Genomic DNA, 25,367 nt, shown 5'->3' on the forward strand with positions numbered 1-25,367 from the left:
CGGCTGGTGGTGTGTGTGCCTGGTAGATGCGTGCACTGACGGCTGGTGGTGTGTGTGCCCAGTGAAAGTGTGCACTGATGGCTGGTGATGTGTCTGCCCAGTGAAAGCGTGCACTGACAGCTGGTGGTGTGTGTGTCTGGTGGAAGCGTGCACTGATGACTGATGGTGTGTGTGCCTGGTGGAAGCAGGAGCATTCACAGTGATAGAAGACACACATGAAACTGACGAAGAGGAGGTGGAGAAGGGAGGGGGAGTGTAAGTAGACGAGCATGATTCACAGCTAGAAGGCACAAATGAAGCTGACCAGGAGGGAGGGGGACAAGGGGGGGTAGTGCAAGCAGAGGAATATGATTACAGCAATAAAAACACAGATGTGCAGGTGCACGAGCTCGTGAACGCAAGTTGTAGGCCAGCAAAAGCCTCTGGCGGCACTTTTAAAAGCCACTTACTAAATGTCTCGAAGAGACAGCGCATGCACTATCTCAGGCGAGACCTAAAAAAGTGAACCATTCTTGGGTATGCATACCAGCCAGATCCTTTGAGGATAAAGCTCTGTCACTCACCACAGAATGTTATGGCTTTCAGAAACAGTAAATGTGCCATTTTGATAAAGTTCTCAGTTTATATTTCAAAAAAGAATAGTGACGCAAAACATGAAGTCTTCTACTTAATAAGAGAACATTTGCTGAGAGTGTTTCAGTACATTTACTACTGGTAAATGTCTGCTACTTATTGACATATTTTTCTGCAGTCCGTAAAATCATATGATATGTAGCTTTGCTGTATCTGTCTATAGTTCTTTGTCCAAAAAGGATGAACCATATTGCCTACTCTTTGAAAAATATATCTTTCTTTGAGACGTTGCCCGCAGTGCTCAATTTGTAAAAAGTGAAGTGCCAGGGCTCTCATCAGGAGTCCACTGCAGGGCCGGACTGGCTACCGGGCGTTTTGGTCGGCTGTCAAGATGGAGCCCGATTTTACTGCCATGGGGGCTGATTTATTTTGATCGGGACCTGCATTTTATTCTAAGTAAAGAAAGCAAAACAAATGGTTTTAAAGCATACTTTAAAACCATTTGGTTTTCCATTTTTTACTTAGAAAGGCCCGGTCGGTAGCCAGTCCGGCCCTGGTCCACGGCTGCTTGCACGACATGCTGCCCTTACCATGCTGCCAATAATAGTAACAACACACGTAGTATCCATCACACCCCCGTAGTAGGGCAGCGGAGGACAGACGTAGGTAATCGGCCTCTCCACCATGCGATAACTAATATGTTTCACTAGTGGGGACTACTCCTTCAGCCCTCCGAGGATAAAAGACATGTAATTAGCAGTCTTTTTTCACTTTTTCCTAGACTCACCCAACGTGGTGTAAGTCTTTTTACCATTTAGCGATTTTTGCTAAACTTGGGCACAGGGAACGAGGATAGGGTATGCCTTTTAGGGGGCATACACCGTCCAGCTCCCTGTCACTACGGTCCTGATGAAAACCTGGTACATCCCATCTTTGGTTGAAACATGTAGACCAGTACACATTTAAGAGATACTTTTGGTCTTAATATACCCTCACAGTATCTCGTCTCACCTTTTTAATATTGTCCAGTTACTTGTAAATAAAATGTATCTTCCCCTAAGTTAAACCAGGACAATTTTTAACACACATTTTTTTCTGCACCTACACTCACAACCTGCTCCACTGTAATCCAGGTGTCGTAGCACACCCTGGCAACGCTAGGACGCTAGGGTGGACCCCGATGATGAAGCATGTCACCACTAGGCTGGTGAGTGAGGGGTTTTTAACAAAAGGATGAATTTTTTCCTTTTGAAACTTACCATTACATTAGGAATCTTCTCAGATTGTCCAATGATGGTACTCCTCTCTTTGTTTAATTAATAATAGTAACAACACACGTAGTATCCATCACACCCCCTACAAATGTGACAATTCGGACTATTCCAGGCCTCCAGAGCTATAAGAATGTCTTGGGTGGCAGGTAATAGTAATATTTCATGTATAGTGAATTAATAATTAACTGTTGTTGTCATCACTAAATTAGGCAGACAATGCCACTTTGAGGCAGACTGTCACAAGCACCGGTGTTGACAATTAAGTGCTGGTGCCGAGCACTGGAAACCACTGGTTCAAATTAAGCACTGGTCGTACGACCTCCTCCTCTGTTAGCATCTATGAAGCTCACAATCCTCTATTCAAATCAATATTTGTCTACTAGCACTATTTTCACGGGTGATTCCGTCTGCCACGTAGATATGTTACTATGTGAAGTGAGCACATTAGAAATGAGAATTATTCCAAGGTTTTGTGTAAAAGGACAAGTATTCTTTTAAGAGTCAGGCATTCTAGTCAGTCTTTCAGGAGATGGAGGTGTGACAACCCTTACAGTATCCTTTCGATGTTCCAAATGAAACATATAGAGTTTAGTTATGCTTAATTTGAGTTCTAATTTAGTTCCCAATAATGAAAGGACCACTAGGACTGTACGGTTTATTGAGCTTTGTTATTAACTTACATTTATTCAGGGCATGTGGAGTCACCAATTCATATGTACATATGAGTAAATATTCTACTACTGGGATGCTCCGCAAAATAAATGTCTATATTGTCCTCCGAAACTAACATATTTTCTCATCATTTTATGCAAAATAACAAGAGCTCTATGTTCCACAAAGCTTTCTGGTCAGCTACCCATCATCCGTTTGGATATTGTACTGAACTATTATTTCTCCCCTAGAATCCTAGATACCCTTTACAAGCCTGTTTCCCACACCCCTTTGACAGAGAGGGAAATATATTTTGGCCAACCTGCCCCCTTGCTGTGGGGCTAAGACGGGCAGGATGGAAAGATCACCCACTTTACTGATGTCTTCAAAGAGCCAGTGAGGCGGGTACTGGGCATCACCCTTCAACGAGCTCAAAGGAGCATTCATAATGGAAAAGATTGATTTTTTTATGTTAAATTACATTCTTTGTGTATTTTCTGTCTTTTAAGGAGGATATGGTCACAGCACTTACTTTGTCCCAACTGTCTGACATTCATGAATAACAAAACTGTAAAATATTAGCTGAGTAGTCAGGTTTGGGTATAGACATTTTAGCGATCAGCAGCTCTGGTTATGTTGAAGTCAAATGCACCATAGAGCTTGCATAGATATTCTGCAAGCTTTCAAAAGTAATCAGGTACGACATACAACATCGTGAGACTAAAGTAATAAATCAGTAACTGAGAATGAAAATATCTTAGCAGAAAAACGATCAAGATAATATGAATTTGCTTGGGCAGTTTTAATAAGAAAAAAAATTGAAAACCGTAGTTTTAAAAATGCACATGATTGTTTGCTTGACACGAGTTCCATGGATAGTCATGATCAGAGAAAGATATGCTCAAGGTGTCCAGAATACATGCTTTTTAGGAATTATCTCCTGTGAAAACTTTATACATCTATCAATACTGCCACTGCTTCCAATTTAGACATATCTCGTCAATGGAAACTTGATCAGATTACCTTAAAAGTTGATCCTGACTTTATGAAGTTCTTTTCCAAAACATTGTCAAGAGCAGGGTCAAGTTCTTCTCCAACGTCCTCTATTAACAGGGGCCTGCCCAAGGAAAGGCAATCTTCCAGGTGAGTTCGGAAATATTTGTGGTTTAAAGATGTAACCTGTGAATATAGGGTTGACATAACTCATAAATAACGGGGCCAGTACACCTTATCCTAAAAGAACATTACACAAACATTGGTGAATGAAGCAATCGAACAATATTTCCCTACATTCGCTTGTGTTTAGTCTTAAAAGCTTTGCAAACAATCCTCAAACTAAAGAAAACATGGACTGATATGACACCCAACCCAAAATCCAATCTTGTAGCAACCATTATCGAAATCCGATATAGCTAGTGAAATACGGATAGCCTTTTGCACATACATCACAACGGCCTGTGCATTTCACAATAACATAGGTACTCAGCCAGCAGTTTGTGTTACTGCGCTCAGAGGGATTATGATGTTGCGAGCAAATTTCCTTCTATGTTGGCATTTAGAAGAGAAGCATTGGCAAAGTCAATAGATGGCGCCTATGAAAAAGCTATTGGCTTTGCCAATATGTTTTATCAATGTTCTACACCAGAGTGGCTACTGTGCAGCAGGGCTTAAATGAAGTAGGGAAAGGTAGAGCAGCATGGAGTGGAGTGTTGTAGAGTGGAGTGTTATGGAGTGGAGGAGAGTTGAGTGTGTGGAGAGGGGTGAAGTGAAGTGTCATGGAGTAGCTTACAGGGTTGTGGAGTGTTGTGGAGGAAGTAGTGTGTCATTGAGTGGAAGGGCATAGAGTTGAGTGTTGTAGAGTAGAGCACACTGTCAGAGCTGAGTAAAGTGGAGTGGCATAGAGTTCTGTGAAATGGTGTAGAGCAGAGTGGAGTGGCATAAAGGGTGATAAGTCGAGTGGAGTAGTGTTGCAGAGTAGAGTGGCATACAGTAGAGTAGAATGTTATACAGTGGAGTGGCATAGAGTGCAGTAGAGTGGAGTAGTGTGTCAAAGAATAGAGTGGAGTAAAGTGGCATAGAGGGAGTTGCGTAAAGCGTCGTAGAGTTGAGTAGTGTCATAAAATGGCATAGAGAGTAGTAGCGTACTGTAGGATGGAGTGGCATAAAGTGGAGTAGAGTGTCAATGAAGCAGAATTGAATGGAGTAGAGCATCATAGAGTGGAGTATTGTGGAGTGGACTGTCGTAGAGTGGAGTGGAGTAGGGTGGCCTTGAGTGACGTGTTTTAAAGTACAGTGGTGCAGAGTAGAGTGGCGTAGAGTGCAGTGGACTAAAGTGCATTGGTTTTGATTAAAGTGTTGTAGAGTGCATTGGTGTATAGTGCAGTGACAGAGCAGTGGCAGAGAGCAAAGCAGTGCTGAGTAGATTGCAGTACCATAAAGTACAATAGCGTAGAGTGGAGTGGCACAGTGTAAAGTAGAGGGGCGTAGTATGAAGTGCATAGAGTGGAGCGGTACAGAGTAGAGTGCAGAGGTGTAGAGTAGAGTGGCATAGAGTGCAGTGGCATAGAGTTGAGTGGTGTAAAGTAGAGTGCAGTGCCATAAAGTGCGGTCATGCAGAGTAGTGTATCAGAGTGCTGGGTCATAGAGTGCAGAGTGGTGGATGGTGCAGAGCAGAGTGGTGCAGAGTAGAGTGGTGCAGACAGCATTGTCTTATAGTACAGTGGTGCAAAGTACAATAGAGTAGCATAGAGTGCAGTAATGTAGAGTACAGTGGTGCAGAGTGCTGTAGCATGCAGCGGTGTAGAGTGCAGTGGCATAGAGTAGAATGTTGTACAGTAAAGTGGCATACAGTGCAGTGGTGCAAAGTAGTTGGCGTAGGTGCAGTGGCATAGGGTGCATTGGTCTTGATTAAAGTGGCATAGAGTGCATTTACATAGAGTGCAATGTTTTAGAGTACAATAGCATAGCACAGACTTCAGTGGCATAGAGTGGAGTACAGTGGTATGGAGTGCAGTGACAGAGTGCAGTGACGTAGAGTTAATTGTTTCAGAGTAGAGTGGAGTGGTGTAGGATACAGTATAGTGGTGCAGGGTAGAGCACAGTGGCATAGAGTAGAGTGGCACAGCATTGATTGCAGTGGCGTAAAGTACAGTGGCATAAAGTGGCGTAGGGTAGATTATTTCAGAGTAGGGTGAAGTAGTGTAGAGTGGAGTGGTGCAGGGTAGAGTGGAGTGGTGCAGAGTAGAGTGGAGTGGTGCATAGTAGAGTGAAGTGGTAAAGGGTAGTGGTGTAGAGTGCATTGGCATAGGGAGCAGTGTTGGAGTGTGGAGTGGTGCAGAGTGGAGTGGCCTAGACTGGAGTGGTGTAGAGTGCAGTGACACAAAGTGCAGTGGTGCACAGTAGATTATATTGGTGTGGATTGCATTGGCATAGAGTGCAGTGGGGTAGAGTTCAGTGGCTGAGAGTTCAGTGGAGTAGAGTGGCATAAAGTAGAGTGGCAGAGAGTGCAGCGTTGCAGAATATACTGTCGTACAGTGCAGTGGTGTATAATAGAGTGCAGTGGCGCAGAGTAGATTGGCGTTGACTGCAGTGGCATAGAGTAGAGTACAGTTGTGCAGAGTAGATTAGCTTAGGGAGCAGTGGCGTAGAGTACAGTTGTGCAACAAAATTAGGACCCTAGATCATAATCATCTCCAACATTCTTTTGCACTATGAAACAAGGTTTAGGAAATGGAGCAGTATGGTGGATTACATTTACGTTCCTTCTAATGATATAAAAATATGCTAACTATAAAAACAAAGTCCTTGTATGTGCTTTTTGCTGACTTAAAACCCCTTTTCCTGTTTTTCAATGGGTATACTGTGTGTGTGCTAACTCGGATCCCATGTACACTTTTCAACAATCAAGTAGCTTGCTTCCAAGGCTGTATTGATTATGTATCTAGTCTGGGAGGCAAAACATGCTACTTTCGCTGTCACAGACGATACTCGAATTACCTCCAGAATGCCACTCGCATTGCAAAATATATTGAATACATTTACCATTGATCACAAGATGAATGGGTTTACCGTTGATTACAAGATAATTGGGCATACCATAAATACATCCAAAACCAAGTGCATGCCTTTTCACCCACATAAATCATCTTGAAATATTCTGAGATGGAATGATGAAATGGCTGAACAGCAGGGGCGGCTCCTCCATTGGAGTGGAGAAGTGTCGCGCCACTCACATGCCCCCCCAAAGCCCCAGAGATAAACAAAATAAATGGTAATTGATTACTATTTTATTTTTTTAATCGGCCCGTCCTGAACTGAGTGTCAGGAAGAGGCGGGCTTGCTGAGTGAGCAGGGAAGAGGGGTGGGCAGAAGGCTGTCTATGCACTTGTTTAAAGTCCGCATTTGTCTTTGGCTGGCTGTCTTGAGTTGGCCAGCCACACATGCGCACTTTAAACCTCTCAACGAAGCTGTCTTAATACAACTAGGTTGAGAGCAAGTGCAGGCATACAGTACGCTCAAGAGCGGCATCAAAGGTCACTCCCACCTATCAGGGCACTGCTCACATGCTGGTTAACAGCACATGAGGTCCTATCGTCAAGACCTTCCTCTGCCTTCCGGTGTATTACTGCTAATACACCGGAAGGCAGAGGAAGGCTGTGACGATAGAACGGGACCTGTTTTAATCCCTTCACTCCTTACACGAAGGTGCAGTAGTTTTTATCATATGGTAATTTATATGATGGTGCTTATATAAGATAACCTGATCAGGCTCTGAAACCACACGAACATCCCTCATTCATAGGGATTCTTGAAGGTGAAACCCCTTAAGGTTTTTATCCATAGTGAAATAGTATAGCTCTGAACAGAGTATACATAGTGGAACATTAAGTCTGTAACGAAGGTCCCAGGAGATCCCCCATTTACTGCGACATAATTCGCTATTAGTGGTTCGAAAGCATCCAATATGTATGCCCAGTTATTCTGAAGGAATTTCTCCTCCTCAGTGACAATCGCACAAGGTTTATGAATTGTGTATCAATTATTTGAGAGATGAATAGTGTTAAAGTCCTGATGAAGGTGGTACATCAATAAGTCCAGACCACCAAAACGTGCCGACGACCTTTTTTTGAGATATGTTACATCCAAGGAACCTTGTTGATGTCTAAGATTGTCATGAGTTTTTAGACTGATTCTCACGAATATATGGATTCCATTTGGAGTAACTACATTATAATGATTTAATTTGTTCACATTTAGCTTGTCTCTCCTTGTTTGTTTTCATTTATTGTGAATTACGTTTTATTTATTGTATAAATATCATGTTTTTAAACTGTATTTTATTGAAGCTAACCATTTGAATAAATATGTCCCTTTCTTAACATTCAGAAATAGTTCTTTATCATTGTGTATATCACAGTTGGTTTCTGGGTTCTAATCTATATGGTTGCGATGAAGCTGTGTGGAAGTCTGAATGTATGAGATATGCATGATTGATTCTATTCATTGAATAGAGGCAATTCTAGCAGTTCCAAGAGAATCTAGTTGTTTCTGTACGTGTGGTACCCTGTCTCTTGGCACGTGGGGTCGCTCCCTTGTTCTTTATACTAATCTACAAAGAAGCCTTGGCTGAGGTACAGAGCATGGGACACCGTGGGGTTTAGAATGGATACAGTTTGTAAGAAAGCAGCATTCGCAAATATGCTTCGCCCAAATATGGGCATCCCCTGAACTGATTACAGAGGGCATCTCTTATGAAGTTGAATTGCTTATACCAACTTGTATGAACATAAAATCTAGCCAAATTCAGGGAGAGGAATGCTAAGTCCTATGTGCTGTCTACGTAGGAAAAATATTTGGACTATGTTGAGCCACAGCTGTTAATGTCACTACTTGCGAAATTCCTTTTTGGCATACTGTCACTATCCAACATAATGTACACCTGGAGACACTAACAGAAATCATTGAAATCCTGATACCACTGTCGCTAATGTGATGAAACACAGGTGCACTTCTTATCCTTCCGTCCAATTTACAAGAAGCCTTGCAAAAAAATATATATCTTAACAAAAATGAAGAACATAAGCATATCTAATTAGCAGGTAGCTTTTATGATTTGCAAATTGGATACTGCAGATGTGTTAATTTTGGGACATCAAGACACGTTTTACAGGCTTGGAATGTTATTTCTGGTCATACAAGGAAGATCTAGTCTGTGTTTTTATATACTATGAATTTTGACAAATTTTGGAATGTTATGTTTTTATACATGATTTAATGTACGTTTTATGTGATTCCAAAATAAATATTGATTGATTATTTGCTTCTCTGTGCCTGCTTTGCACTGCCAGACTCATAAGACTTCAGTAATGTCTTCAGGCTAACTTGGAGGAACATAAAGACACTGCTTGTGGAGCCTTTCACACTGTACCAAATAAATACAGCTTGGCAACTTCGTTGCTGGCACCATGGGAATGCAACCCTCCCAGTCATTGCTTAAGGTTGACTTCAACGTCAGCCGGGAAAGTGTGGCGATGAGGCAGATCTTGAACGTATTATCCGCTCTCGTGATGTGGAAATGATATGAACATGGAAGGGGTATTATTATTCTTGAAATACAACAGTGGTTGCTCCAGACACATGGAACATGAACGTATCTATGTGCCTGAGAATAGTTTGAGAGCTATTCATTATCAGGTTACAAACTAAGAGCCTGATTAAGATCTTGGTGGAGGGGGATAGATACTCTGTCACAAATGTGAAGGATATCCCGTGTGATGTACTTTGATCCCATTATATCCTATGGAGATCGTAATATGGTGGACGTTTGTGACGGAGTATTCCATCCGCCGAGATCTAAATAAGGCCCTTAGAGCCATGAAAAGGTGGACACCTGAGCCACGGGAAGGCGCTCAATCCATGCTGCAGTATTTGTGCACACTCATGTGCTCAGGGGATAGGCAACTCACTCCCTTTATGCACCTAAAGACATCTGCCAAAAATTCCTTTGATCGACATAATCCATGCAGCAAATTAAAAGTCATTCAAAGAAAGGTGCCCCTGTAATATATGTATTAGCGAAATACCACAGCAAAGTCATTCTCCAGGGCAAACATTCGATTCAAATGTCACTGACCTCAGAGATGTAAAGATAAAGTCACAGAAACAGCAAAGTTGAGGCGAAACAAATGAACGAGATCGGGTTTGCAATGGTGTGATCACTTTGGCAAACCACCATTCGAGGTGCAAGTGCAGTAGTCTGCACTGAATTCTAGGATTTGCATTTGTGCTTGAGTTCGTGCCCAAAAAATATAGCTGTGATGTAAAATCATTTTCCTTTTGATACAATGGCTGGACGCGTGAGGCAGGACAAAGAAAATCTCTCTTGAAAATGTTCAGAACAGTCCCCTACTGGGAAAATATGTGCAATTGAGCGCTGCTTTTTGTACTGGTCAAATAACCATCACAAAAAGGCTCTGATTGGGCGCTCAAGATATAGCCGGCTTGTTGGATGAGGCAATTCCATCAGCGCGCTTGAGGTACCCTGGACTTTTATCAAAGAAGGGAAGCACAGGTTAGATTCAGGGGAGACAGAAGCCCTTCTGATGCCTCATTTGCGTGAATGTAAATCCCCCTCTGTCTCAGAGCTGGAACACAGTAGAACAAACCTTCTTACATTAACTGAATGTGCAGGCATATAATTAAAACTTCCATTTCACTTGTACCCGTAGGAATCGTCACTGCCATATGTGCGAGCAGCTTTGGAAGCAGATTATCATGATGCTCGCGCCAAGAAGCGTTACTGCCGTCTGACTAGCTTCAGCGCGCGCAGGCCCCCGTGGTCCCCCCCCTCCCACGTGTCGTGGCGTTACCTGCAGTTCGTTGTTCTTCTCCCTGTTCTTTATCCAGATCTTCCCCTGGCCCTGGGGGTCGATGAGCAGTGGGAACCGAGACGCTTTGGTGACGATGATTCCGTTCTGGATGGACAGGTCGTCGTTGGGAAGGCCCTGGAGGTTCCACTCTCCGATGGTGGCGTTGTCAACGAGCAGACTGATGAGGTTGAGATCCTACGAAATAAAATATATGAAACACACATTACAGTGTTAGCGCCAGTGCACGTGCATGGTGAAACTCATAATGGCTGAGAGGGTTGTGATGCTCTGTGGAAAAAATGCTTGCACATGATGGTGCCTCGGTGTTAGTTTCTCTTTTTCTGCGGTGTGTGCCATTAATAAAGATAAAGGCAGCCTAGCAGTGTGGGCCGTCATTTAGTTTCTTGTATTACGTTTTTTTGGCGCCGATTAATCGTGGGATGCAAATGGGCTCATTTGTTAAAGCTCGGCTCATTTTATGAATGTAACAATTTCTCTGGGATACAGCATTGCCATGCTTAGGAGCATATCCAGCTGTGACATCCTTCAGGATAACGGGCTCCTGCACTTTGCCTGTTCATGCTGCTCCCTGACTGCGCAGCACAGGTGTCCCCGCGCGCCCTCTGCCTGCAGTATGTGCCTGCTGTGCGCTTCAGGCCGGGAGCTTTGCCGCCCTGGGGACGGCTGCTGCCTGCCGAGTGGAAAATCACACTCTGTGAGCAATGAGGCAAAACGGGACGCGGCGTGACTGGCTTTCTGTGAAAAAAATGTGTCTTACTTGTTTTGTCACAAGCGTCTTAACTTTGAATGACGTTTTGTTAAGAAAGGTTCAAGGAACAAAACATCTGAATTGTATTGAGAGTTACATTTCTTCACTTACTTGTTCATTTATAATTGTAATTGAATGCTTTATTGTTTAGTTATTTGAAAACATTATAAATAGATAAAATCTGAAGAGAATAAAACAAGTGTCAGATAACAACTGACAACTGACAACAAATAACAACTGCATAACACTTTTATGAATAAAAGGTGCAAAATACGATAGTTGTAAACCGTCGATCAAATGTGGTAGGGCCTGCATAAACTGATATGTGTTAAAAATGATCATTAGGACCACGTTGAGCAGATAGGTCCTTCGCTTTGCTGCTTAATATATGCTCATTTAAAATATTAACCAAGGCAGTCAGTGCTGTCCCGAGTTCTTCCGCCAGCACTCAGGCTATTAAGCGAGCTCGGATTTTCTCATTTGCATTTGCTTTTCCTTCCTGGCCGCGACCGGGCTCGCTGACAGACATCGCCTGAGTATGGGCACACATTTTGCAACATCTTGCCAAGGCCCACGGGGCAGAATTTGAGAAACAGAAGCTCGAAGCTTCCTGACATGTCCGAGCCCCATTGGCCAGGCAAACCGGTTTAATTAATTGCCTTCGCTGGTGCTCGAGGGAGGGACAGCAACATAGCAGGAGGTACCCATGACTCGTTTTGAAAGGTACAAAGCCTGCAAGCACTCTTTGCACTGAAGCTGGCCCAGGAGGGGTTGAAATCTTTAACTGGCAGAGCTAGTGACCTCATGTAGAAAATCTGTCCGTGAGTTTCTGCGTTAATTTCTTCCCGTGTTCATTTAATGTAAAGGCCTAGACGGTGATGGCCTCACCTGCGGGTCGGGCGATAGCCTCACTGGATGCCAACAAAGCGTTCAATTCAGCAGAATGGCCCTACCTCTTTGAGGTTTTACCAAAAATGGACTTGGTCCCTAAATTCAAGCGCGTGGGTAAAATGACTCTACGACAGGCCACAAGCACATGTACGGGTCAATGGCTGCTCATCAAGGGAATTTCACTTACATAGGGGAACAAGGTAGGGATGCCCCCTCTCACCGATGTGGTTTGAGTTGGCAATAGAGGGATTGGTGAGAGTAGATACACAGATCTGGGGCTGGCAGGATAAGTCCGGAAGGGATGAGCGTATATCGTTAAACATGGATGATATCTGACACACACGACTGAGACACTCATAGAATGAGAGATGTCTTCCAAATCTTTGGGGAGGTTGCAATTAACTGGGAAAAATCCCTCCTATTCCCAATGGGAGATTGGGATCAGAGACAGCTGTTAGCTTTTCTGCTTAGAGTAGAAAGAGGCACATTTAAATACCTGGGGATGTGGATTACCAGAGTCCCACATTCGCACTATGAGGTGCACTTGGCACCTTTGCTGGTGAGAGTCGAGCAAGATGTCAATCACTGGCAATTGTTACCGCTTTCTTTCCTCAGAAGGCAGCAATGTTTAAAATGTTGTCTCTCCCACGATTTCTTGATATCCTACAAAACTCACTGTATAAACTCCAAGATTCCTTTTTTGCATGAGCAGATATGCTAGTGTGTGACCTGTTATGGGGAGGTGGCCAGCCGCGGAAGGCCTTACGAAACCTCCAGCAGTCCAAGTATGAAAGAGGTATTGCCCTGCAGAGTCTTAGAAAGTAATATGATGCAGCACAGGTATCTGTGGTTAATCATTGCACATATATGGACTGGGAGGACCCTGCATATCATTTACATTGAGGGTCAATGGGGTACAAAAGTTACTTTCACTCACTATATGGTAGTAAACTTGGGCTCGATGCATGCCCGGCCAATGCAATGGTAGTACATGTCTGACAGAAATTGACAAAAGAGATGGGGTAGGGGAACAAATTGACCCTGAGAACGCCACTGTGGGAAGGGTCTAGTCCCAGACAGGTAGCAACTCTGACAGGATTCCAGGAGTGGGACAATATTGGTATTTCATCTCTTGTGGGTGTATGGGATGCCAATGGGGTGCCTTCCTTTGCCTATTTACAATCTGAATATCAGATGTCGTGTGTTCAATGGCTAAAATATGCTCAACTGAGAACTGCTCTTAAAAAAAGTGTGTCCCCAAATTAGAAAACACAAGAAGTTTCGCATCTAGAACTGCGACTGCTAGATGAGCCGGTGGGGAAAAAACAAATTTCCTTAACATATGGGATCATGATGGGGAATACACAAACTCCCAAATTTGGGCTACTGGAGAGGTGGTCGGGCGATTGCAGAGACCTAGACGAGGGGGACTGGTGGGAGACGCTGTTATTTTCAGCTGAGGTGGCCATTCCAGCAAAGTTTTGAGTGATTCAATTCAAAATTGTGCACAGAATATGCAGCACACGCACCTTACTGTATAGACGCGACTGGGCTGCAGACGCCTATTGCCTTAAAGGGTGGGGACAGGAAGGCACCTTTTATCACACACTTTGGAACTGTCCCAAGATAGCGAGCTTCTGGGAGTCAGTGAAGGGGACACGTGAGGAAGCAACAGGTATGGCATTGGAACTCCAGCCTAGGCTTGCACTACTGAGCTGTGGGGACAGACAGATCATACCCGTTATCACAAACTCCTAGTTAATCTAGGTTGCTTGGTGGCAAACGAAATATTGCATAACAAAGGGGGCCAGCAACTCTTCCTCAACACCGGGAATGAGAAAAAGGAATGGCCAGTACAGGCTAATGGAGAAGGAAATATACGGGGGAAAGGGTTGTCAAAATACATTTGAGAAGATTTGGGGTGGCTAGGTTGCTGGCATTGCTTAGATGGGTCGCCCTTTTGGTAAATCTATACCAATTCTCCCCGTTTGTTAGGGAGGAGTGGAGGAGGGTTTTTATGAGCTCCCTGCCAGAAAACAAATATATATTGGTATTTTAATACAAACACTGTGTAGCAACGAAATGAACTCAATTTCGTAGGTACAAGATAAGATAGAATGGAACCATGGCTGGGAGGCTGGTGATTTGTTATATTGTGTGTTTGGTAATTTCAAGTACAATAAAATAAAAAAAGAAAAAGAAAAATGTGGGAGCCTAGTACAAATAAAAAAAACATGAAAAATATGCCATATTTTCCAAATATGTAGATTAATCTTATTTTTGTTGGACATTTGCACCAAGCTCTTAGTTCAAGTGGAAACACTCTGGGGCCCACTATCACATTTCCCGAGAGGGAAGGAAATGAGCCTTGAGGCACAATCTTTAACACAAGTGAGGCCACATTAAATGATGTTGCAGTAATAACATCACAGCAGTGAGATCAATATAAATAACTTTGCATGATACGTGGTGCTGGGAGGAGGGTGCTGACAGAAAGAAGTGGGAATGTAAACAATTGCTAAGTGTAAAAGTTATGGATTCATCGAGGGCAGTGACTTGGGGCATTTTTTGTGTTGAGTACACAGAAACCAATAGTGGTTGTGGCGGATAAAGTATGCAGGTTGGAAAGGGGGGCGGGGGGCAATAGTTGTGAAAGGTGATGATCCATAGGGAAAATTAGACAGGAAAAAAACTCTGAAGAAGGCAAAGGGAACTGGTACTAGATGGGGCGAGTATGACTGGAGGTTGGTAATGGGGATTGTTATTGGGTAAGTGGGTATCATGGAGTCTTGTGCAGGGGGAGTGCAAAGATTTTCACCACTCCAGTTAAAATATAATTTTGTCAGGCTCTATAGTAGTTTGGCAACATTAGGCCTGGGTTATCCCGTCTTATGGAAGTGCTGGCCTAGGTTACTGAAGTGTGAGGTCAATGACAGGGACATCCATGTTAATTACAGACTAGAAGCATTACTTCAGAGCCCTGCACTCACCTCACTGTTAGGAATCCTGTTAGTGTTCATCTCTTTCTTCCAGAGCTGGAGAAGCAGGTTTCTGTATTCTTGATTAAATGGGCCCGAGTAGGAGAGGAACCCAGTAGCCAGGAGAACATCTCCCACCAGCCGCACAATTTGGCTCTGAAAGTTTTTGCTACTTTCTGTCCAGCGAATCTGAGGTAGAGAAAAATAAATATCAGCTCATGTGTAAACATTAGAATCCGAGTGACATGTTTATAAATGTGTTTTGTAAAGGTAAAGTATTGTTTTTATATGAAGGAAATTATGTGGACTGTCTTTTAGAAAAACCCGTCAACGCGAGTATTGCATGACCAGCAATACAGCGTTTCATGTTGTGCCACTTTTTTATTGTGCAAATAAACCAATTCTGCAAGGGTAATATACATCCAAACATATAGTAAGAACGGCATTACCACCTGTAAACTAGCGCCCTTTTCACAGTATATTATATTTTTCTATGAAAGCTTAGTCTAGATCAATTTCATCAATGTGGACAATTCCATCACCACACCTCGACAGGGCATCCCAAATTGTGTGAATCTAAACTTCCCCCTTTCAAAATAAAAACATACATGTTTTCATTTTATTTCAAGGGTTGCAAATGCTTGAAATCAGTATAGCCTCCACTACAGGTTTATGTAGCCAAAATTGCTCCTGCAGCTGTATAAGCAACAGAGGGGGATATGTACAAGGAAGTGGCAGAGAGAGGCATTAGCCTTCCTGGCTTAACACCTCTCTCCGCCACTTCTGAAACACAAGGCTGCACCATATTTACATGAATGTGGTGCAGCCTTCTGTTTCCCCATGCACTGGCGCTAAGTTTAGCAACTAAGCGCCAATGAGGGCACCCTTGCACCATAGTGCTGCAATGGAGCTAAGTTTAGCAGCTAAGCGCTAATGCAGGCACACTTGCACCATAGTGCAAGATTGTCTGCATGCAGGGGAGGATTGTTTATGTGTAGGGAGGTGTCCCTTCCTGCACATCAACAATCCTAAAATGCCATTTTGTCACTGTCATGTGTGCTGCTTCGTGCAGCACGCATGAAAGTCATAAAATGGCCTTTGTTTTAAAGAATTGTTTTTGTACATGTGGGGACACCTTCCTGAACATAAACAATCCATTGCATTTTGCTTTTTTTCATGTGTGCTGCACAAGGCAACACACATGGAAAAAGCAAAAACGAGGAGAAACAATACATTTCTCCTCGTTTCGCCAACTTAAGACCAGGTTTTCCCAGGTCTTAATTTTGGAGCTGCCTCCTATATACGCCACCCTTGTACATAGGGGGTAGCGTCAAAATCAGTGGGTGTTGGAGGTGGACACCCACCACAACACCCACTGCCCAACCCTTTCACGCTAACCATAGCATGAAAGGGGGCCTTACTTACGACAACGTTAAACCACATTAAGTGGCTTAACGCTGTCTTGTAAACAAGGCTAAGCCCCTATTGCTACCACAACATCGGTAAAATTGACGTTGTGGTGGTGATAGGGGCTTGTACATATGCCCCAGAATCTTATTCGATCTCTGCACTGCAAAAGGTATGCTAGTACTGAATGCAAATTATGGAAAAGTTATCTAGGTATGGAGCAGTCTTCCTCGACTGAAATGATTCACTTAGAATTGCTCTTATGAATATTAATTTCAAAGAGTACGGTCAGATTTTACGTTTTGCCTATGGGCTAGCCTTCACCCTGGAAAATTATCTTAAGAAATGCCTATGTAAAGTTTCTACTAATAATGTAAATACGATTTGTACTTTTACAAAATTATGTTTTTATTCTGCTGTGAACTTTTTTAAGCCTGAATGCACTTTTGTATTTTTACGTAGAGATATTACAATTTTTGATGCGTGGACATTTGATCACATTTTTACATGATGGTACAGTAGTGTTTCTGTGAATTCATCACTGAGTTTTCATAAATAACTAAATAAACATGTATTTATTTAATCCCAATTACAGATCCTTAGTGTCCGTGAAGTTGCAAATAAAACTGTTAATCTAACTTTCCAAACATCATAAATGAAGCATCTCTTTGCCTTTCATTTCATTCCCAGTTTCATCAAATCAGATGTACAATGGTGTCCACAAAATCAGTAAAGTGTGAAAGATGTGTTTGATGTGTCTTAAGCATGGGGCATTTTAGATAAAAGGATAGTGTGAACGAGTCACATGGCAGATACATCTGAGACTATCATCACTGAGCCCTCTCTGCAGTAACTGAACTCAAAGAAGAAGCTGAGTATAGAAAATAGTTAACTTGTTCATTGAAACCATCATGGTCAAATCAGTGTTCCATTCTGTAGTGTTAGAGGCTGACAAGAGAGCTGTCAGCTTAGTCCCAGCTTTAAGCCTCACTTGACATTGAGGGTATACATATATTGTCTCTAGGTCTTATAATTCAATAGCATAGAGTTCCACTAAGTTGCAGAGCATGTTATTTGCATTCTGCAGCTGATGTCTACGAAAGACCTGTTACTCTAGTCCATGGGCTAATGTTGAGTAGTCATATGAAACTACCCCTCTAATACTTCTGTGTCTATGCGAAGGGAAACCACAACAGAGAGATGATTTCAGGTTCTTCTTATACATTGGAATAATGCTTCTCATTCTAGCATATTCTGTGCTTTAAAAAAGACTCAATTTTAGTCCTACATCTGCATCTATGGCCTTCTCCAGAACACTTATATTTCTATGGCTGATAGTGAGATGCCTACGTGCTTTTCCTTTTCATAAGTTTGAAGACATTTAGTCAACTGCTGTACTCATTTTTAAGGAGTGGGTCGACCTATTGGTTACCATATAACTATAGTAGGTTTTTGTAACAGCTCCACTTCAACTTTTAGCTTATTTCGATCATACACTTTTATCAAACTTTAAATGGGATAAGTTATTGACCCAACAAGAGCTCAAAATGTTAAATGTGTTTGCTGCAATTTTTTGTTTGCCAGAAAATTAAAACTAAAACTGATAAGGGATTTAATACCTTATCTAAAGCCAAGTGCATTTCCATGGAAGCCTATTGGGTGGGGGTATGGCAAGTCTGCCTGCCTGCAAATAGTAGAAAACAAATTCTTTATAGGTTATTATCATTCCACACGAGCATCTCAAAATTAATTACGCTGAGGTAAATTTGCTGTATATTGAGGACATAATCAAACTAACCCCACTTTTACACCTGGTCAACATTTGGAGCTCATCTCTTACCAATTTCTCTTGTCTTGTCCTCTCTGATTGAACTGCCCTAAATTACAGCCACAATATTCCTTGGCTTGCATAAATCAGGAAATATTTTTGAGACTTGGGGGCATCACAATTATTTTTACTCCCCTGACAAGATGGGTGGTAATTCGAAGGCTTTAATCCATTCTCTGTTTCTTGAAACAGTCATTTAAACAGTTCCAAAACATTATCGGAAATGGCAACGGTGAGTTATCATATGGGGATTGCCCTTTTGGTCGGATCTAGCTCCTATTTGGAATGGATACCTAATTCACTGCATTGTTTTTGCGTAACTCGTTTTAGGTTAAACCTTGTTTATTTATTGGTTGCTTGCCCTTTAGAGGGTTGTTGGTTTGATTTCTAACTGTGTTGTCCTTGTAACGATATCAGCAGGCAATCATGTTTACATTTCATGTTCTTGTGTAGCTTTTATACTGTTCCTAAATTAAAAAACAAAAATTCCCTATTTTACACTGTTTTGGCTATCGATCTGCGAAACGGAGTCTTACCTTTCTACAATGCTTATCGTCTGAATTTGTTTGCCACGCCATCATTAGTTTTATTCGTGCTTCCGTTAAGATCAGAAAAGGTATATGCTAATTGATTCATGATTGATAGGAAATCTTTTTCTGTAACGTTTATATTAAAATACCATGAAAGAATTACGCACTGTACATTTTTTTAGTTTTGATTTCTTAACAATTTAAATCTTTTTTAATGTGGCATTTTGTAATGTATTGTGTTTTTTGTACCCCTGGAAATTGCTCTAGTATGGAGATGCTTTGTGTGTTTTTTGTTTTAATGTTCCCATGATGAAATCTGGTATTAATCACTTAACTTAATTTGTATTGTTATATACTATAATGTGTTTTTTATGGTCTTCTGCACATTGTTTGTATTTTACTTTTGAAGTCTTGTTATTGTGTACATGTTATGTTTTTTAAAAAAACGAAATAAAGTTGTACTTGACTTGATACTTTCATCTATTGGATTTAGACATGTGTCACTCATACCAGAAGAACATTTCCATCTCAGTTAATGCAGCTGTCTGCTTGATTAATCATTGCACTGCCTGAGGAATGCTTGCACTGCAAGGCATGACAGACTAATGTATATCTAAAAAGTACACAAAACAATCACGCTTTTTGTCTTGTCATTCATCTCATGCATTGTATAAAGAAAGCATTTTTCAATATAGCAGGCAGTACAAATATTACCAATAATAAATGGCACAAATGCCAGCACCCCATAACAATACCACTACCACCACCAAAACCACACTACCACCAAAAGCACCACTATTCTATTACCACCACCAGTGACACCATCACTACCACACTACCCTCAATATGACTCCACTAACAATACCATACGCCACCAACATCACATATCAGCAAAGTCACCATACCACCAATATCACCAAGACCACCACTAATTCTACCACCGTAGTACTGATAATAAGACTATCAATGCTGCCAAAACCACCACCAGCTACACACCACCTATTCCACCACCATAGCCAGACACCATCAACACCAACGACACCACTACCAGTCGAAGTACTAATAACACAAGACCACCGCCAAACTGTTATCACCAGTAATAGCACCACCACTGACACCATCACATCCATCACTGCCAATATTTAGCAAATACAATAGTATGACTTCTCTTGCTTCTGGAAGAGAAACAGTGAAAAACCCAAGGGCTTGAGAGGTAGGGGGAATTTATGTCTAGTGTTGCCTTTTGTTTCTTGACACTCTGTACTTTTATATCTTTCATCAAAACCCACTTGGCAGTTTAATTAGTATACTCTATGAAATAAAGAGACGATTCTTTCTACTTTGAAAATACCTTTTCTTTGAACCTATTGTATGTACCAGAAGCTCGCCATGATCACTGTACGTGAAAAGATCACTGCTTTTTTTCCTGCAGTATGAATTTTAGTGACAGGAAAATCGTAAAGTTTATAAAAGGCCTGTGCTGCTTTTCTCAACTGCAATCCATCTTTGCATTGCTCCTTTTTCTGATAAGAGAGGCACTAAACTGTGTTCTCTCAACCTGCTTTCGCCCTAACTATACACGGAGTGACTAACAATACTGTTTGTTTCCTCCGTTAGTATCAAATACGTTTATTGAGAAGGCAACAACTATTTTGTGGCTTTAAGATAGTCCAGAACATGCTCTATTATTCCTTGTGTCTTATGACAGTCTTTCCCTTTAACAGATATCTTTCCTATGCAAACTCAGGTTCTGTTCCCTCTGCACCTAACGTGAAAACAAGGTGTCAGAGAGAGCTCCTTTCAACCTGCCTTGATCTAGCACAAGAGAGGATAAATGAGACCACGCCTCTACTCTAAGCAGAAAATAAAAACACTCCTTTTCAAATAATTCTTTGCTTTTTTACCCTGCATGGATGCCAAGGAAGAGAGCATGCCCATTTGTAAGTAAATCTCACTACATTTTACTCTCCCGCTAATCTTAACCAAACAGCTACTTTAGAGCTAGGTTTGCACTATATGTCATAAAAACGAACAGACATCCACTTAGGTGCTTCCTATGTAGGATAGAATGTGTGAGATTCTCACCTATAGTGTGTTTTGACAGCCATGAATGAATCTTTTGCCCAGGCTCAAATGTGTTTAGTTATCTGGTAAATGTTAGGCACTAACAGCTGCTAGTGTGTGCACTCCTCTTTATTTCATGCATAGGTACACAAGTAACTCCTTACAATATCATTCTATTCTATCTTTCACACAATAACCATCGACAACATCTGTGAGAGAACAAGCAATAGCTTTATTTAAATGTTATATGATATACATCTGAGAAATAGATTTAACTATAAAGTCACTAGTGTCCTCATTCCATGTATACAGGCCTCTTCCCTAGAGCGCGTGTAGAGGGGACATTTTCAATGCCCCATCTTGGGATGGGAGGCTAGAGCAATCATTCTTTCTGATTGTTCCATACTTGTAGGGGGGCCTTTCTGAGAGACAGGACAAGAGCCTTGGAGTCACAGGAACTGGGTGGTTCAGAATTAGGCTAATGTGAGTCACTGGTGGGTCAGTTCTACTATGTGCTCTGAATCAGAGATCCTCTCTGCTACTGCTGACAAGGTGGGACCAGAAAAGAAACAATCCAGACCAAGATGCACCAGGCTTCTATAAGAGGATAAGTAAGAAAGGATGCAGGCAAGACCCCTATTTTTGGGGATGCTGCTATTTCTCCCGTAGGCACTCACTCTGGATCTGTGAGGATGTCATTTCACTCCTAGGAGGACACAGGTCAGTGCCATACATTTACACCAGCATACATCCACCATAAGTGGTGGGTGTCATGTGTGAAGGAAAAGGGGCCCACACATATGCAGGGAAAGGGTAACTGGTCCAATATGACCCCCTCCTGCATTCTATGCTAACCTTGCAATAGATTATCTTTTACCTGTTGACTATTCGATTCTATAAGACTATGAGACCACTTCCATCATCCTTTATAGGTCATAAACAAGTCTCCAAACAATTTAATCTGTTACTTAGTTTCCAACCATAACTGCAATATCTGTCCAACACTCTAAATGCCTGGCGTTGTTGGTAAGAGACTCATCTTAATGATGGCATAGATGATAAAATATTTCATCATTCCCATTAACAGGCCGGCCTACCCTTAGCAGGGGGCTGTATATCCTAAATGGTGATACATGCATATCACTTAAAACACCAGGAATCCTAAAACCAACCTCAAATACTGTTATTTGGGGTCTCCCACGCATTCACTTTGTTTTATCATGAAGTAATAGCAGTTAAGCTATTGCGAACTGCCGAACCTTAGATTGTCATGCTGTGAGGGGAAACAACCTTTACAACGCAACATTTACAACGCACTACCATTACAACGAAACTTTTACGATGCAACATCCATTACATCACATGCCATTACAACGCAACCATTACAACACATGACACTACAACGCATACCACTACAACGCATGTCATTACAACGCATGGATCACTGAAATAATATCGAGGGACAGAATATCGACCAACAAAAATATAGTTGACAAAATATCGAGAGACAAAATATCGAGTTTCTATCTACAAACAGGTAAGTACAAAAATATCGAGTTAAAAATATCGTTTACAAAAATATAGTTGTAAAAAATATCGACTTTAATAAAAACAATGTTTAATTACATTAATATAAAAAATTAATTACTAAAATATACTTAACAATACTTAAAAGAACTTTTAATAATTAAATAATTAATGAAAGTAAAAAAATAATATTTTTTTAATCATATTTCTTAAAACATATATATATATAGTAACAAAATTTAATTAAATAATAGCCAATATTATTAACGTACAAATACAAAAGAGTAAAAATTACTATTCCCACTCCAGTGGGTGCAATAGTAGGGAAAGCGTTGGATAGCGTAGGGGTTACAATTACTATTCCCACTCCAAAGAGTGCAACAGTGGGTATATGACGTTACAACGCAACTTTTACAACGCACTAGCATTACAACGTAAGTATTGGTAAGTATATAATAATTTTTTTAATTTAAATTATTTAAAATTAATTTAATATAATTTAATTTAATTTAATTTAATTTCATTAAATTAATTTAATGTAAATTTAATTTTACTTTATTTTTACACTGTACCCCTGTACCCCAAAAACCCAAAACTGACCCTGAACCCTAAAAAAACCCTTTACCCAAAAACCCAAAACTGACCCTGAACCCTAAAAATACCCCTTTACCCAAAAACTAAAAACTGACCCTGAACCCTAAACATACCCCTTTACCCAAAAACTAAAAACTGACCCTGAACCCTAAAAATACCCCTTTACCCAAAAAACAAAAACTGACCCTGAACCCTAAAAATACCCCTTTAATTTAACATAATTAGCAATTAATCAATTAAATTAAATTAATTTCCAATTACATTTTAATTAATTAACAAATATTTTTAAATTAACAATTAATTAAATATTACTACCAATTATTAAATTTACATATTTAATTAATTATAATTAAATTACTTCCCACCCTATTCCCCTATAAACCCACAACCCGCTACAGGAAATAAATTATTTAAATTTACACAATTAGCAATTGATCAATTAAATGAAATTAATTACCAATTAAATTTTAAATAATTAACAAATATTATTTAATTACCAATTAATTAAATATTACTACCAATTAATACATTTACATATTTAATTAATTATAATTAAATTACTTCCCACCCTATTCCCCTATAAACCCACAACCCGCTACAGGAAATACATTATTTTAATTTACATAATTAGCAATTAATCAATTAAATTAAATTAATTACCAATTAAATTTTAAATAATTAACAAATATTATTTAATTACCAATTAATTAATTATTACTACCAATTAATAAATTTACATATTTAATTACTTATAATTAAATTACTTCCCACCCTATTCCCCTATAAACCCACAACCAGCTACAGAATAAAATTACACAATAATTAAAAAAAATCATTAATTAAAAATAATTATAACATAAAATGACACTTTTCACACATATTATAACATAAAAAACACTATAAATAATTAAATATTATTTAAAAAACGATATTTTTTACTATCTAGATTATATACTTGGATATTTTCACTTTCTATATTATTTACAGTCGATATTACTTCACTTACCTTAAAAACGATATTTTGGCTGTCTATATTCTGTCCTGTCGATATTTTGTCCAAACGATATTTCAAACTCGATATTCTGTCCAAACGATATTTTGGAGTCGATATTATGTCTGTGCACCCAACGCATACCATTACAACGCATAACATTTCAACGCATAGTACCCTTACACTATCCAACACTTACCCTACTGTTGCGCCCCCTGGAGTTAGAATAGTAATTTTTACCCTTACACTATCCAACACTTACCCTACTGTTGCACCCCCCGGAGTTAGAATAGTAATTTTTACCCCAACACTATCCAATACTTACCATACATGCAATGTAATGTTATGCGTTGTAATGGTATGCGTTGTAAAGGTAGTATGCATTGTAATGGAATGCGTTGTAAAGGTAGTTTTTAAAAATTCGTTGTAATGACATGCGTTGTAATGGAATGTGTTGTAATGGATGTTGCATTGTAGCGTTGGCTACTTTAAACATAAACAGGTCCAGCCAGTCTCCACTGTTTCTGTAAGCAAGTGATCTAGCGCATCCTTTCATGCCAATCAACAGGCTTGAGCTCATCTATCCAAGTGTGTCAAAACACAGCCACAAACAGAGACACATAAAGTCATTGGCACAAAGACACCTACCACTCTTAAAATTATAAAAACATCATAGAATAAAAAGTCTATGGCCTTCAAATCATTTATTATAGCTACAAAATACTCAATTGTATGCACATTTCATTACATATCTTTAGCAATCATACAGTTTTGTTTATAAATCATGGGCTCCCAGCATTCATTTCTTCTTCAATTGATTAATTATACTTCTAGGAGAAATATTGCTTAGCAGTGTTCATGCTATGTGTTAGACGGACCGGGAGGGTCGGCCGAGGATAAGGGGAGAGGTCTCCGGGGAGAGCCGTCTCCAGGGAATCGTACAGACAAGTAACTCTCCCCCCACAGACGGACACCACACAATGATAAAGTTCAACGCTACTTTATAGGCAATTCTTCAAGTACGGTAGAATGGTACAAGGAGGTCTGGACTCAGGGGTCCCCTCTATTCTGGTCTCTGTTTGGGAAAAGGGTAGCGGGACAGTCTTGTTACCAAAAAGATGGAAATAGCTCTCAATCCTCGAGCTCGGTGGTGTAGATGAACGGGCCGCGGCGGAGCCAGCAGGTCCCGAGATGGATGAAGGAAGACGACGGTCCGCGGCAGAGCCAGCAGGTCCCGATGAAGGTGGTGGTTACAAACGGTCCGCGGCCACGCCAGCAGGTCCCGACGACGATGAAGGATGGGGTGGTTCCCAAAGCCGCGGCAGCGCCAGCAGGCAAGACGAGGGTGCACAAGACAGAGCTACGGCAGCGCCAGTAGTCCGTCAAGGATGAGTTCTTCTTTGCGTCTCTCGACTCCAAGAT

At 40.8% G+C, this 25,367-nt stretch overlaps 1 protein-coding gene across 1 annotated transcript in view; it reads right to left on the reverse strand.

Moving 5' to 3' along the window:
• LOC144828114 (dynein axonemal heavy chain 5-like) overlaps positions 1-25,367 on the reverse strand; it is a 1,079,012-nt gene that overhangs the window by 384,989 nt on the left and 668,656 nt on the right. Inside the window, exons 61-63 of the mRNA XM_078686235.1 lie at positions 15,017-15,193; positions 10,367-10,561; positions 3,522-3,677 (exon numbers count right to left, since the gene is read on the reverse strand). Of these exons, the coding sequence (XP_078542361.1) occupies positions 3,522-3,677; positions 10,367-10,561; positions 15,017-15,193 (528 nt within the window). The remainder of the gene's footprint in view (positions 1-3,521; positions 3,678-10,366; positions 10,562-15,016; positions 15,194-25,367) is intronic.

The sequence above is a fragment of the Lissotriton helveticus genome, chromosome 4_1 (genome assembly GCF_964261635.1).
Source record: "Lissotriton helveticus chromosome 4_1, aLisHel1.1, whole genome shotgun sequence".
NCBI classification, from domain to species: Eukaryota; Metazoa; Chordata; class Amphibia; order Caudata; family Salamandridae; genus Lissotriton; species Lissotriton helveticus.